The following is a 15,195-nucleotide window of genomic DNA, read 5'->3' as shown; positions in this document are numbered from 1 at the left end:
GAACTACCTAAACGCGATAACTTTGACGATACCTTCGACGAGACTCGAATCTGTTTCTAATATAATTTAAAAATATAAAAAAAAGAAACACATGTATATGATATGAAAGATCACAAGTTGCTTAAAAAAAAAGATTGCAATATTCGAACTCGAAGTAATAAATAGAACGCGATACAAAACGATAAAAAGTTAATCTCTTAATAAACCTTAATCCTACAAAAGGTAAAAAATATTTCATATACATAAAAAATGTAAAAAAAAAAAAAACTTGCCTGATGTCTATTAAAATAGAAAAGTCAAATATATATGCATGTATATATTGCAATAAGAATCTCTTATCTTTAATGCGACTCAAGCTAGAAGTTATTTCTTTTATGCAAGTTCTAAGCGTATAAAAAAATAATATAAATTATTTTAATTATATTCATACTTTTAAAGATATGTAACATATCGACAAGAACTTCATCTCATATTATTAGAGCTTCCATCAGATTAGTCTCACCAAATACAAATTCGAGTCTTCGAAACCTATCGTCTGTGATGTAAAACGCGATTACTTCTGATAGTAATCGTGAATATTTCTCGATCGCACTTTCTCCGTTCGATACACACAATATACACACCAATGCACACGCACACGCACACAAATATACATATAAATGTATAGAACATCTGAGAGAATATGATAACCAGTAGTAGAAATCATATTATACAGCTAGAGGTTCGATATTGCGATTAAGAAAAATTCAAGTTTTAAACAACTTTTAATTTTTAACATTAAATATTTTGTGTGATATACTATAATTCAAATTACAATATATACAAACAAGATTTCGAATTAATTAAAATAATCTATTTACACTCTTAAAGCTCGATTAGCTGCATCTTTTAATTTTCAATCTTAGATGCCGCTATACATATAATTCAATTGTACTGGCAGATGTTTCTTCAGCAGAGAAATCGACTTGACATTTCCCCTTCAAGAGTGACATATATTACTGATTCTCATATTTTCTATGATACTATATATATGCAAGGCATTCGGGAAGTTTTCCACAGTTTTTCAGTAAACAGTGATGTACACATTTAAGTAATAATTCGTTAAAGTATCTCGTTTAAGGTATAATCGCCACGTATCTTTAGGTCAGTGTTCCTTAAACTGCGTTCCGCGAAAAAAAATCTGTAAATATATATAACCGATGATTCTTTATAATGATTAGTACGTTAATTGCGACAAATATTTATTCCTTTGTTATATCTACTTCACACTGTATATAATTCATCCAACAAAAAGTAAGATTTAATCGTAGAAAGTTACATTGAAAAAGTTTACACTACTCGTGTTTTATATACAAGAGGTGTCCGTCCAAGATGTCCTTTCGACAGGGTCCTAATATAATTTACAATGTATATACATTTACTAGACGAAACTAATCATTTTTAAGACGTCTCTATTAACTACTTGTGTGAATGCATCGATATTGAAACAATCATCACTGTCTTCAATTTAACATTTTCACGTATTTAACTGAAAGAACATCTTCAATATAATCGCAATGAAACACCTCTTTTGCCTGCCCCGTTGTTTCTTCAAACGAAAAAATCTTCATAGAGACTCGAGGGACGACAAAGAAAAAAGATTCTACAGCCTTTGACGTCTCGTGATTTGTAAGTTTAAGAAGCACTGGCTTTTCTTCACATTGATCACGATGCCAGGGCGTTACGTGTCGCGCGAGACAGTGGTGCACGTTAAGTTTTACAATTTTTCAATAGATCGACTGTCTTCGAGACTAGAATCGATCGTCCATCTATACATTTTCGTAATCTTTCTCCTCTACTTTCATTGACCCTTCTCTCTCCAGTCTTCCCTTTTTTCCTTCTGTCCGCGAAATAAGAAAAATGATCGACACGAAACTAGCTAGCACATAAGATACATTATTCGACATCTATTACAATCAAAAATTAAGTTTACAACGCTCGCTTATATATATATATATACATATTATATGCATATATAATATGTATGTATATATATATATATGTATATAAGTATATATGTATACTCTTCTCTTCTACCACTGGAAATCGCCAAAAATTCCCATTCTTTCTCTAACGTGCTTTGATAGTTCCAAGAATCTATGGAACAGAGATTTGTAAAAACGTAGCTCTATCCAAGACGGAAGATCTGATATATAACAAAGATCCGGAAATATTAAACTGCCACATAGATGAGATAGAGAATCAAAGAGACATCTAGTGAATCAAGAGACTCTTGTGCAGATGAACACACTGTTTTAAGTATTTTCAACAAAGAATCCATTTAAAAAAATAGAGTTATTTTATACCAATATCTGTCAAATTGATTCTTCCCGATTTATCAAACTTTAAAAGTAAATTCTACGAAGACGAAGAGATATTTAGACAAACTAGCATTTAGGAAACTAGAAATTTTTGGATTCGAAAACGTAAAAGAGAGAATCGATCAAGGATCGATGACATTAAGAGCTAGTGGAACCAGGAATTTCTAGCTACGAAAGATGCGTAATATTAAGTATCTGCGGAATCGATGGTTCTTGGAGTCAAGCATGGAGTCTGTCCTCTGCGATGTCTTCTGCAAAGAAGAAGTTTCGAGCAGCAGATTCAGATTCGCCAGTTGGCGTAACGCCGATACTTTGGCTCAAGTTGCATCATCACTTTCTCGAGTTCGTCGATTTCGTCATCCTCGTCGTCATCGTACTCCATCGGACCTGTCTCGTATGCTTCGCCGCCACTATCTTCCTCCACTTCCGCTTCATTTCCCACCGTTGCATTACTTCGGACTGCAAAGACGAAACGTTATCATGTCGAGGAAAACAACTATAGAAAACTTGAACAAAAATTTTTATAATTAAATCAAATAATAGTGTATATAAATTTGCTTGTGTAACTTGATTATTTATTACAAAATTGCAGTTTTTTTAATTGTAATATCTAATATCGAAATTTATACAATGACGAAAACATGCAGCGGCAAGAGATACATCAACAAGAAGAAGGGTAAAAACATGAAATTGTATAAAGCAGACTTTGAAAGACTGGTTCTTTTTTGCCTTCATGTTTTGTTGTTAATAAAGCAGAAGCGTTACTGTCGTCAAAGGGTGAGGAACCAATTTAGCAGGGAAACGAACGAAAAGATTGCAAAATAAAAAGCTACGTGAAAAAAACTCCGTAAGAAAATCCCGTAACTTTCCGCAAATTTTCCTATAACGTCCAAATAATCGACCAAGAGATCACATTTCTCGTCGTTTTGCGCTATAAGTCGCAGAGTAATTACCAAGTATTTAAAACTTTTTCAATTCTTTTTTTTTCAGATATATCCCCAGCAATAGCACTGATACAAAAGCAGACGCTGATTGCATAAGTTGCGAAAGCGAGCAAGCGGGAAATCAAGAAGAGTCGAAGCAGTGGAAAAGAAACATCCTCTCTTCCACACATTAACTCTTAGAATGCACCATCTTTCTCGATACATAAAGAAGTAGAAGTTGTCAAATTTAATTTATTTGATATTTATGCAATTTCGTTCCTCGATCGGACGTTGCTCAACCGGAAACTGTTAAAGAAACTTTCTCAAGTTAAAACAATTCGATTCCCTACATCGAGTTCTATCTCGTTCTTTCTCGACATCATAATATTGAAGAGATAATCCGCAAGTTTTACTTATTTTTATCGACGAGCCAAAACATAATCGTCACATCTTCTTCTCTTACTTCAAGATTATATCGTGTCGAGATTGTAAGACGACGACCAGACTCGTTTCCGGTTAATACACGAGATTTAAAGCTTAATATAATCGCGGGCGTAACGCATTCTAAGATATTCCTGCAGGAAGTTTCGCAGAAGAAGAAGAAGAAGCCCAGAGAGGAGAAGCACAGTACACTCCGCCCTAGAGTACACTCACCTGGTGCCGTGCACGGCCGCGGGGGAGTGCGCGATTATCGGCGGTGCCGGTCGAGCGACTCCTTCGTCGGCGACAGGCCGCGTCGTGCCGACGACCGCGCACTTGAGACACGGGACGACGCCGCCGTCGCCGTCGCCGCTCGTGCTGTCGCTATCGACCAGTCGCGTCTCCCTCGCGAGGAAATCCGACGCAAACTCCCCGAACTCTTCCTCGTCGTCGTCGTTATCGTCACGCGTGGGCCTCTTCGGCGTCGCGACCATCTCCAGCGTGCTGATACCGGAGGTAGCGGATTCCATCCTGATGCATATCGACGAACACTCGGACTCGATCCCCGAGTCCACGCTCTCCTGGAGGCTGCTGCGCGGGGGTGGAGGTGGAAGCGGCGGCGGCGGCGGCGGTATCGGCGGCATCTCCGCCATTTCGACGACGGTCTCGTCGATTGTCAACGCGGTCTCCTCGATCCCGGAATCCTGACTGTTTCTGTGCACGCTCCCAGGATTCTCGATCAGAAGCGTGCTGCTGCTCGTCGACGTGGTCACGGTGGTCCTCGAAGCTGGAAGCTCAAAGTACGACTCCGTCAGTTTATTCGGCGAGCTCCTGGGCGCGATCCCCTGAGGCGACAGCTCGTCCTCTGCGGACGTGCCGTCCGTGGAGACGTCGGTCATGCAAAAGATAAGCTCCTCCGCGTCGGATTTGTCCAGACTTGTCTCGTGCGGCGATAGGGTGACGAGAATGGTCGGATCAACCATCCGCTTGCTCCGCTCGTCGTCGTCCTCTGGATGACTCGCGGTCTCGGCAGCGGTTTCAAAAATAATTCGATGTTTGTCGACATTATTTGGCATGAACAACCGTCGCCCTGGCACCTCCTGGCTCTCTGGCTCGCCTGGACTCGTCGTCGTCTCCGATTCTCCGTGCGGATCTATCTTAATATTTACACTTGTACTTGTTGCACGGTCAACGGAATCGCGGTAAACATCATCGTGGAGATCCTCTCCCACCCTCCTGCTCGTAAAATCGCACCGGCGATCTCGGCGCGTGTTACTGGTAACTTCCTCGTTTAAGTAAACGCTCGCGTCTTTCAACGACGCCGACGTCGATGATGGTCCGTCGTTCCCTAGCACAGGCTCAATTACATCGACATTGTCGTCCGTCGTGATCGACGCGATACTTATGCTATCTACGGTTTTCTTACTATCATACGCTATGTTAGAAATCGGAAAAAACCTACTATCACTAGTCTGATTAATACTGTCCGTGGTTGTATCACATGTCCTTATCATCGCGGCATTTGTTTCTTCCGCGTCGTCGTCACGTTGTAAACACTTTGCATCGTTATTCCCTAAAATCTCCGAATCGTCGCATCTTAAGCACTCGGCGTCATCATCGCGCTTCGTACGTTTCGAATCCTGCGGTACATCGTCACGCTCTTCCTCGTTGGCAAGATCCTCGAAACGTTTCGCATCGTTACAATCTATGCATATGTCGGCAATTTGACTTAATCCTAGAGCAGAATATCCGGCTACGTCCGTTAATCTTACATTTATACACGCGGTAGACTCGCTCGTCGGCGACGACGACGATGACAAAACCGCTGCTGCATTTGTCGCGACGCGAACGTCGCCTAATACTAAGTTATCCGCGAAATCGTCCTTTGATTGCACACTTTCAGGTAACAGTCGATCGCTAATTCCGTCAGACTCCGTTCGTGAGTCATCCGCCCTACGTGCATCCTCCTTCTCGTTAACATCGCGTGCGTCACCTCGCACACTCGCAGACTCTTTCCCATCGTTTCTCATAATATCATTTCGCAGCCTCTCATCTTCCGAATCGTCGATCGCAACCTCATCTCTTCCCCGCGTATTCTCGCTTTCTTGAAAATTTTCACCAACGTTCCTGACAATCTCCTGGCTCTTCTCCCGATCCTCTAAATTCCTTTCATCGATTTCTATAGTTTTCATCCGATCTAATAATTTATTCTCATCACTATTCGAAACTTGACTCTCTTCTTGACTGATAAAATCCTTCTCGTCGTTCCTGCTAATCTTATCTAATAACTTTTGCTCGTCGTTCTTAGGAATCCGACTATTCTCTTGCTCAAACAAACCCTCGTCCCTCCTAATAATCTGATTCTTCTCCGTACTGACTAATTCTTTCTGGTCCTTCGTGCTGTCATTCTGTTTTTGATCAAATAATTTATTCTCGTTCTTCATCACTTGATCCTGCTCAATCAGACTATTACCATCGTTTCTCGCAAGTTGATTGGTCTCTCGATCAAGCAAATTTCTTTCGTCGTAGACTCTCGTCACTTCGGTTTCTGCTGTTTCTTCTAAATTCTTCTCTCTCATATTCGTATCCTGATTTTTCATTTGACCAAAGAACTTGGCGCCATGCTCAACGAGACTCACCTGTGGCTCCATCTTGAAAGATGTGAATATATCAGTCAGATTCTGCAGTTGCGACATATTCAGTCCTATCGATTTGTTCTTCAACGGAGATCCGTGCTCCGAGGAGCACGAGCCGTCGACTTTAGTTCGGCCTTCCTTTAAATACTGCTGCAGCCTGTCACCCAATGCCATCACACCGCTGACATTCTCCTGCAGGGAGCTTCTCGTGTCCACGGCGGTGCTCGAGGAATCCGAGAAGAACTGTCCAGGATGCTGGAACAATGACAGGAGCCTCTCTAGACTGGACTTGTGCTTTTGCACTGATGTGCTCGGTTGTTCCCGTGAGTGCAACTCGGTCGTGCGAGTAAAGGACGTTCCCATCCAAGTAGTACTCGCGGAAGATCTCGACGTGCGGGTGGATAACTCCTCCGAAGTTGCTCGATTTAATTCCGAAGTGTTATCCAAGGACAATTCTATCGCGTTCGAGGCCTTATCCCCGACTACACTAATCGAAAGCGTATCTTCGTTCGGATATGCAGGTACTTGAAGTTCCTTTGTACTCGTATACACGATGCGACGATCTGCGACCGCCTCAGTAACCCTGTCGGTTGTCGGGACACTCTCAGAATCCATCGTAACGTTGCTTCGATTGCCTTCGTTTTCGTCACAACAATCCATCTCGTTTTTTTCAAATTGCGACGTCTCGATTACATCATTCTGATCTAATTGTTCTTCTTCAATCTCCGTCATCTTCTCACATTTATCCTTGGGTATCGCGATAACGATCTCATCGATCTCGAGTCGTTCTTTAACCTGCTGTTCGCTCGATGGACTCTTTGTATCTTCGACGCAACAATCTTCGTGCTTGGCAATGTCTTCGCTTGGAGAGGACGTTTCTCTCGCTAACGGGACTACGTGAAGCGTATCGGACGCAGACGCGGCCGTATCACCGCTAACATGCGCCTTATCGATCACTGTGATGCTGTCGACATCATCCGAGTCGGCCGCGTCGATTCTGACGTTGAAGCCGATCGTGATCGAGCTGCCGCTAGTGGAGGCGACAACCGATTTGGGCGACGAGCGGCCAGTGTCCGCCGACTCGACGACCGACACGCGAAACCGCGTCGACCCACCCGGGCTCGACCCACCGGGGAAGAAATTCGGGGAGGAGCCGAGGGACGGCGGGGTGATGGGCGAGGTGGATGCCGAGGAATCGGTGGAGCGTAGCGACGCCTCCGGCACCCGGCACACGACGAAACGGTTCCGAGACGGGCTGGGGATCGGACTGGCTACGGGGGAGGGAATCGGACTGGGGGCTGGGGATCGCAGACGGCCACCGCTGGTGCGTTTTGCCGGCTCCAGCGTGGCGCGCGTCACCGACTCGTCGGCGGCCAACGATGTCGCCGATCGACCGGACGACGGGCTTGGCAGTGTCTGACAGGTGAGCGAGATCTTACGGGAGCTCGCGTTCAGTAGTCGACTCGGGTGCTGCGGGCTCTCGGCGTCCTCGGTGGATTCCTCCAGCAAACGGCGCTCTTTCTCGTTCTGGCTGCAGCGACCGCGAATCTCCGCAATCAGTTCCACGTACTCGTGCAAGGGAGCAGCCTTCGTTTAGAAATGATAAGGAAAAAAAAGATTAATGAAACGAATGTAAAGAAGAGACTATAGAACACATGTATATAAGTATCCTATACGAAACTCACTATTCTTATCCGAGGTTTGTCGTCCAAGTCGATCTGCGTTACGGTCTTATTCACCTTCATTACATTCGCGAGAGCACACATTCCGCGCATTTGTATGCTGTTGTCTCGCAAATCTATTCTCTATAAAAGCGAAAGAGAGTTTAGCAGGGCATCGAGCGTAACCGGATTAATAGTATAACTGGAGAACTTACCTGCAAAACTTGATTCGTCTCCATAATCTCGGCCAGCGTGATTATTCCCTCGCACGTCAGCTCCGTCGATTGCATGCCCAATTGCAGGAGAACACGATTCTGCTTCAGCGATTCGTTAACGACTCTTAACGTCTCGTCCGTCAGCATATTCTGACCGATATTCAGAGTCTCCAATGTTTTTGATAATGCCTGAACATAATTATTGCGGGCGTAATAAGGCAGCAAACGCGTTAAGCTATAAACAGCATACTTTTATTGCTTCATTTCGTTCTTTCTTGTGATAATTCAAATAATTTCAGATCTTTCCTCGATTTTCCACGTGTAGTACTTAAACTCTATTGTGGTATTATTTCAATTTTCTATTATTTCTCTATTATTTTGTTCTTTATTATTTCTCTATTAATTCTCTTAATTTTAACATCTAACAATAACGACATGAACATATACGTATAAAAATAATAAATCTATAAAAAATAATTAATCGATGCAATAAAAAATAACAGTAAAAATTTTAATAACTAAACTCATGTTGAATAAAATATACTTGCAAGAAGACATCGTGCACAGTGAGTTACAGTTATTAATAATTGACGTGTTTATAATAAATCACAAAAAAAATTATCGTGACGATGATAGCCAACATTACGATTGTGTAAAGATGATATGAAAAGCCGCAAGATATTCGTTATAATACATACTATAATCCTCGAGAAGTAGGGTGACGAGTTCTTAGTTAGACGATTGTTCCACAATATCAGGATACCGAGTCCCCTTCCGGTCTTATCTTCGTTCACTTGATTGATCAGACCCTCCAAAATGTCCCGTACCCCATCGTCCTTTACGTTATTATTACTAAGGAAAAAAACATTTCCAAAAGAAAGAGAATCTGTACTAAAAACATCGTTACTCGCTTAAGCGCAATGCCATGTCTCTCACAGATATAAAGCAACATCTACACAACCTACACATAAAAGTATTTATATAAGAGTTACTGCGCACAATTTCTACTGATTTTCGCGACAAATTTAAAAAATAGTTTGTAGAGAGAAACCTACAAAATGACATCAAAAAATACAAGAAAAAAAAGACTAATATATATATGTATATACTTTACATATACACATACATACATACATACATACACACACACACACATTCTTACATTTATCTTTCTAAAGAAAGCTAGGAGACAAATGATAGTTTTTATCGAGCAATTAATCGTACCTAATGTCGAGCAATTGTAAATGATTGTTCATCCTTAAGAGAGATCCAAGCTGTATAGCATCATATAGATCAAGCCCGTTATCGGCTAAATATAATTCCCGTATACCACTATTCATTTTCAGGGCTGTAACTGTTACAAAACACACAAAGAGTCATAATTTATATAAATCATTGCAGAAAACTTTCCGATGTTTTACTAATCACGATAACATAATGTTTCGATACGCTTAATATTTCTCTTTTATCTCTCAAAAATTATAAATGTCGATAAATATCGTTACGATCAAAGTGATAAATTTCAAACAAGTACATATATAATAGATGCGATAAATAAATGCGATATAATATCTCAATGCTCAGAAGAATATCGTTACACCAAGTTTGATAAATACCAAGTATGACGATCGCTCTGCCCGACAATCCACAATTTTCCAACTTGAGAACGTGTAGATGGGAAACTAATCGTAATGCACGGCTCATAAAGTTCATATTTTGTTCGTTGAACGTTATGTCCCTTGCTTCGAGCTGCTCTAAACACTGAGTCTACAACAATTAGAACAATATATCGATTACTCTTTTATTATTATACTTAAAATATAACAGAGTGATACTATTCGCTATAAATTAAATGTTACAGTGATGAATTGGAATGCAGCCGAGTTAAAAATAAAGATAAAATTTGAAAACTAATTTTGACAAGGTCGTACCTTCTTAATCATATGGGAGCACGCTTGCCAGCCGCGCGCCCCAATTTCCGGATTAAATGAAATATTCAAGTGTTTTGCAGACTCGTAATATTCCAGCATATCAAATAATATCACGGAACTCTGTAAAAAGAATTGTTTACGTTAATATAGATTATACATATATATGAAACAGTGTATGTAATTTTGTAAAAATACCTCATCGTTGAGAGAAGTCCCTTCTAGATTAATTTTATTAAATTGTACTCTCTTCAGTATCTCCTCCAAAGGCTCAGAGTGATCCTGATCCAAGATTTGCCCTTTCAAGTTCAGCTCCTCGCACCGATCTTGAGATACATCCAGGTCCTGTATAACAAGAATGAGAAAATGCGTGGGTGCATAAAAGTGAAAGCATTCTCTTTTGCGAAGCTGAAACTCAACGTCGAAATTCGGGTAAAATTTGCAAAAAACGCATTCCTCAAAGCGGCAGAAACTATGTCCGTGCACTACGAAGGCACTGATAATCTATCTGGTGAGAAAGTCTCGCTAGATCGCTAAAGAACTGCCAGAACAAGTAGCACGTTCAAAATGCCATGATGAAAATAAAAGTAAAAGAGATAAACTTCACGTTTTTATTTCAGCCAGTTTAGCGTTTTTCGTTTCAAGTAAACAAGCTCGATACACACTTCCATGTACATAGAACCGGTCCTTTTGCGAGATCATTACTTTGTTGCAACATGCTCACACCTGAATTTAATATCAGATGTGATTTACGCCGGAGAAAAGACGACATGATATCATGAAATTATATATGTATATATATATATATATATATATATATATATATATATAATATATATATATATAAATATATGTATTGTAAATTGTGAAGAAGTGAATGCATTTACCTTGAGCTGAACTAAAACGTTTAGCAAGGGTTCGGTGTTGTGACGTGCACAGGACTCCTTGTACGAGAAGATTAAGTCCTCACGATTCACATTTTCAGCTGGGAACAATTATTAATATTTTTATTTTTCGATATATAAAAATAGCACAGAGATTATAATTATGAGCACGCCAATTTAAAAAAAAATCATATTTTTATTTGAAAAGCAAAAATATTTTTGTTGAATTTATTACACTTATAGAAATAATGGGAAACATATATAGGAATTTTCAAAGATGTTTATAATTGCTGCATTATGCAACTTTTTCAGATTTTCTAGAGAGAGTAAAGTGTCTTACATGTATATAATATTGGAAGAGTAAATATAATATGCGTAAAAAAAGACAGAAAATGTGCGTAAAATTAAAGAGAAGTAAGCAATGTGTAGAAGTAAACAATACAGTGTATGGTATTTAATTATTTGTTTATTTATTTGATAAAAATCACATTACACCTTACACGCACTAATTACAATGAGAAAAGAGAATGATTGTTACAATTTTATTGTATATTGTATCAGATAGACTTTAACATTGCATCAAACTTATAATTAGTACAAGATTTACATTGCGAAATCCTTCACTTGGGACAGAGTCTATAAAAAAACCTAATATAGCACAGTAACGATGTACAACTGCCCTAATGAATAATCGATAAAAAAATTGTGCAAATGATTTAGAGGATATTGTGAGAACAATTCTACAGGCAAACATTATTATCCTGGTTACGATGTGAATAGAATGTTAAGGTATTTACTTAACCCAAAAATTGTACACAGTTAAACAATTACTTAATTACAACGTTATCATTAATATATGTTCAATATACTTATATATTATATTGTATACACTGGACATCTTTTAATATGATTCGTGGAGTGTCTTGCTGCATCTTGAAAAATTCACAATCTTGGTCTCAAATAATAATTACGTTATATAAAATTTATAACAAGTAGCTACAAATCGCTGTGTTTTAACCAATATTAGATATTAATTTTGTTTGGAATCTTGTGCGAGAGCACAAGCATATATATATATATATATAAAAATATCCTGCAACATTATAATAGCATAGGATTAATTATCTACATGTATATATATTTGTACTAAATGAGAGACACCAGTTAATAAAGATACATGTTGGCTCTATCAAAGGATAATTGACATATCACAAATAAAATTTAAATCATGCTTCTTGATACTGTACAAAGCATTCTTTATAGAATCTTTATAACAAAACATCCACAAACCGATCACATCGACTTTTGTCAGCACTAATCCTGGTTATCTTCCTCTGTGTCTGTGTCATAGAGGTCAACAACAGATTGCTAACCCTAGAGAGCTATTCAACCTAGATTGTCGGTGCAGGAGACATGATAAATCGTTAAACCTAACAACAAGAGTTAACGAGCACGATGCACTCCGAGAGGTACCCTGGACACTCCAAAGAGGTACGGTCGCGAATGCTCGATGATGAAGCGATAAGGGAGCAGGGGCAAGGGATGTATCGCGAAAGGTGAATAATACGATGAATACTCACCGTGCCGCCAGGGATTGGCGGGCTCCAGGTAACCCGTCACCAGATGATTGTCGTTCGCTGGGAAGCTGACTCGTAATGGAGGGGCACCGGGCGGCCGCATTGGCCATTTGTTGGTCCAGGACAGGGAGCTCCGCAGCTGACGGCCGTCGATCCACACGTACGGCGAGGAAGGTGGAGCACCGGTGCCGAAACGCGGCCTCCTACCAGTGTACGTCGTCGTCGTCGTCGTCGTCGTCGTTGTCGTCGTCGTCGTCGTCGTCGTTGTTGCATCGCGGTGCTCGTCCCCACAGGTTTGCGTAACCGAGTCCGCTCCCTCGCTCATGCTTCCGGAGCTGCCTCTGACATATCTCGTTGTCGCACTCGTGTCAGAAACGCGGCTCGCTCGCGCACGCACACGCACACGCACACACTCGCGCGGGCGCGCGCGCGCGCGCGCTACTCACGCGACGAAATCGCGATATTCTACATGCACCTGCTCGCGTTTGCGCGCGCGCGCGCACCTTCGGCACCTTCGCGACAGCTTACCGTCCGCCCGGGGGGCCTCTGCCTCTACACGGCACGCGCTCGCGCTCGTCGCGTCGCGGCGTACGTCAACGCGCCTCGGCGGTGGTTAGTGCTTTGCTTACACGATCGCTGCGCGCATTACCGCGCCCGCCATCTTTGTTGCCATCGGTCATCGAAGCCACGATTTCACGAGACAAGTGAAACGTTGCGTGGAATGGCGACAGCATATGTTCGCCATATGGTCGAAATCGTTCCCGATTCGTCCAAACGCTTGCGACGAGACCAATCGGAACGACTGGCTGAACTGTAGGAACCAATCACGTTCGAGTTTCTCTGCTGAACTGGCCAATCACATTTGCGGAATGTTATTATCGAATCGAACGCATCGTGTCTAGATATTCATGCGTCATGGCCGCCGGTTTTTTCCACTTGTCAACAACATAACCTCTCGCGTATGTGCGATGTTTGTACACAGTTCGATTTAATTCTTCTTGCACGGATTATTGTCGATTTTAATTTATTCGGCAAAGGTCGTGATTGTATGTAAATTATATTGTGTTTTTCAAGATCTTTGTATCAAAAACGTCTACACAAAGAACAAAAATAACATCTGGATACATAATAATTCTATTACATTTCTTACTCAGGTAGAACTGTCAAATACAGATAATTAGAGGAAATTGGGAGTAAAATAAAATGTCAGGACCAATGGTGCTGTGTCAGCTATGGATGGGTGGTGTGAGTAAATTATTTAAATAACACATCTCTTTTGACGCACGATTGATTAAATAGACAAAAACAAACGCGATTATTAACAATTATCTCATTTTAGCTGGAGCCGTACATGACGGAGAGCTTCATCATGAACGCATTTCACAAGATGGGCGAACAACCGCAGACGGTAAAGGTAATGCGGAATCGGTACACGGGCGAGCCTGCGGGATACTGCTTTGTACATTTTCCAACCGACGAAATGGCTCTCGATGCCATGCACAAATTAAACGGCAAGGTGATACCCGGCTCAAATCCTGTGAGTATATTGCGATAAAATTTTAAATTATGAAAAATTGTCGATTGTTATTCTAATATTGTGTGATTTTGCAGCCTGTACGGTTTCGCTTAAATCATGCCAGCACAACAGGAAAACCTGCCGCCGAGAGAGAATTCAGTATTTGGGTAGGCGATTTGTCCACCGACGTAGATGATTATTCTTTATATAGAGCATTTGCCGCAAAATATAATTCAATCAGGACAGCTAAAGTTATATTGGACAGCTCGGGATTCAGTAAAGGCTACGGCTTTGTTAGATTCGCAAATGAGGAAGAACAGAAGAATAGCTTAATCACCATGAATGGTTACAGAGGACTTGGAACAAAATCTCTGAAAATTTGCAATGCTGTACCTAGACCCTGGAATAAAATATCTGGGTAAGTTAATTACATAAATTAAATTGCGATATAAATATATATTTTAAGAGATAAACTTTGTTCTCATATTAATCAGAAAAATATATATATATATATATATATTCATCTTTAATATTGTGCTACGAAGAGAGTCGTTTATAAAAAATATTTTTTCATCATTTTGCAGTTCAACACCGCCACAATCAACTTCCGAGTATCCAGCATCAAACATGAATTCAGAGGCATATAATTACTATGATACATCATCATATTGGAACAGTTACAGTGCTTGGCAACAAGGCTATTACGAAAGCGAGCCAACATCAGATGCCTATAACAACTATGTATCTGATCAGAAACCTGAGGAAGACGAATTAGAATTAATTGGTATATATTTACTTATGCTCAATTGTGTTTTTTCAGAAAATTTTAATCTGAAATATTTTAATCTAGTATATTTAAATTTTTATTTGTATTTATATTATTTTTTTCTCTCTTTTACAGAGCATTCAGTCCCTATTGACATTGACAAGGTAAACAGAGAAACAATCGAACAGGACTATAATTTATGGGATGCTTTGGAAAGTTCAAAATGGATTCCATGCGATACTATAGAACTGTGCTATTAATGATTAAGAATAAAGTATAAAAAATATCTCACTTTTAAGTGTTTAATTA

At 40.3% G+C, this 15,195-nt stretch overlaps 2 protein-coding genes across 4 annotated transcripts; one reads left to right on the top strand and one right to left on the bottom strand.

Annotated features, from left to right (window-relative positions):
- Positions 1-2,678: 2,678 nt before the first annotated feature.
- Positions 2,679-13,267, bottom strand: LOC145936862 (uncharacterized). Its single transcript, XM_083039506.1, has 11 exons — positions 12,608-13,267; positions 11,031-11,128; positions 10,342-10,488; positions 10,147-10,266; positions 9,832-9,982; positions 9,440-9,569; positions 8,914-9,067; positions 8,216-8,404; positions 8,025-8,144; positions 3,938-7,926; positions 2,679-2,819 (listed from the first exon to the last, which is right to left on the bottom strand). The coding sequence occupies exons 1-11, from the start codon at positions 12,927-12,929 to the stop codon at positions 2,810-2,812; spliced, it is 5,430 nt and encodes a 1,809-aa protein (XP_082895632.1). The 5' UTR covers positions 12,930-13,267; the 3' UTR covers positions 2,679-2,809.
- Positions 12,758-15,172, top strand: Secp43 (tRNA Selenocysteine associated protein). Of its 3 annotated transcripts, none has more exons than XM_083039511.1 (6): positions 12,758-12,897; positions 13,759-13,849; positions 13,944-14,141; positions 14,216-14,538; positions 14,705-14,904; positions 15,022-15,172. In XM_083039511.1, the coding sequence occupies exons 2-6, from the start codon at positions 13,808-13,810 to the stop codon at positions 15,144-15,146; spliced, it is 888 nt and encodes a 295-aa protein (XP_082895637.1). In that variant the 5' UTR covers positions 12,758-12,897; positions 13,759-13,807; the 3' UTR covers positions 15,147-15,172. The 3 variants fall into 3 exon arrangements, with proteins under 3 accessions (XP_082895637.1, XP_082895636.1, XP_082895635.1); XM_083039510.1 differs by lacking the exon at positions 12,758-12,897 and adding an exon at positions 13,299-13,563; XM_083039509.1 differs by lacking the exon at positions 12,758-12,897 and adding an exon at positions 13,300-13,650.
- Positions 15,173-15,195: the final 23 nt, after the last annotated feature.

The sequence above is a fragment of the Prenolepis imparis genome, unplaced genomic scaffold, assembly GCF_030444845.1.
Source record: "Prenolepis imparis isolate NDT839.2.m4 unplaced genomic scaffold, iyPreImpa1.0 SCAF_5, whole genome shotgun sequence".
NCBI classification, from domain to species: Eukaryota; Metazoa; Arthropoda; class Insecta; order Hymenoptera; family Formicidae; genus Prenolepis; species Prenolepis imparis.
Note: the sequence above shows the minus strand (reverse complement) of the source record. Positions and strands in the feature narration are given on the sequence as shown.

Coding starts and splice junctions, on each gene's coding strand:
- Secp43 (XM_083039511.1), top strand. CDS start 13,808: ATGTCAGGACCAATGGTGCTGTGTCAGCTATGGATGGGTGGT. Junction 13,850..13,943: donor GTCAGCTATGGATGGGTGGT/GTGAGTAAATTA, acceptor ATCTCATTTTAG/CTGGAGCCGTACATGACGGA. Junction 14,905..15,021: donor AGACGAATTAGAATTAATTG/GTATATATTTAC, acceptor TCTCTTTTACAG/AGCATTCAGTCCCTATTGAC.
- LOC145936862 (XM_083039506.1), bottom strand. CDS start 12,929: ATGAGCGAGGGAGCGGACTCGGTTACGCAAACCTGTGGGGACGAGCAC. Junction 10,489..11,030: donor ACGTTTTAGTTCAGCTCAAG/GTAAATGCATTC, acceptor CTTGTTATACAG/GACCTGGATGTATCTCAAGA. Junction 9,570..9,831: donor CAGAGCGATCGTCATACTTG/GTATTTATCAAA, acceptor GTTTTGTAACAG/TTACAGCCCTGAAAATGAAT.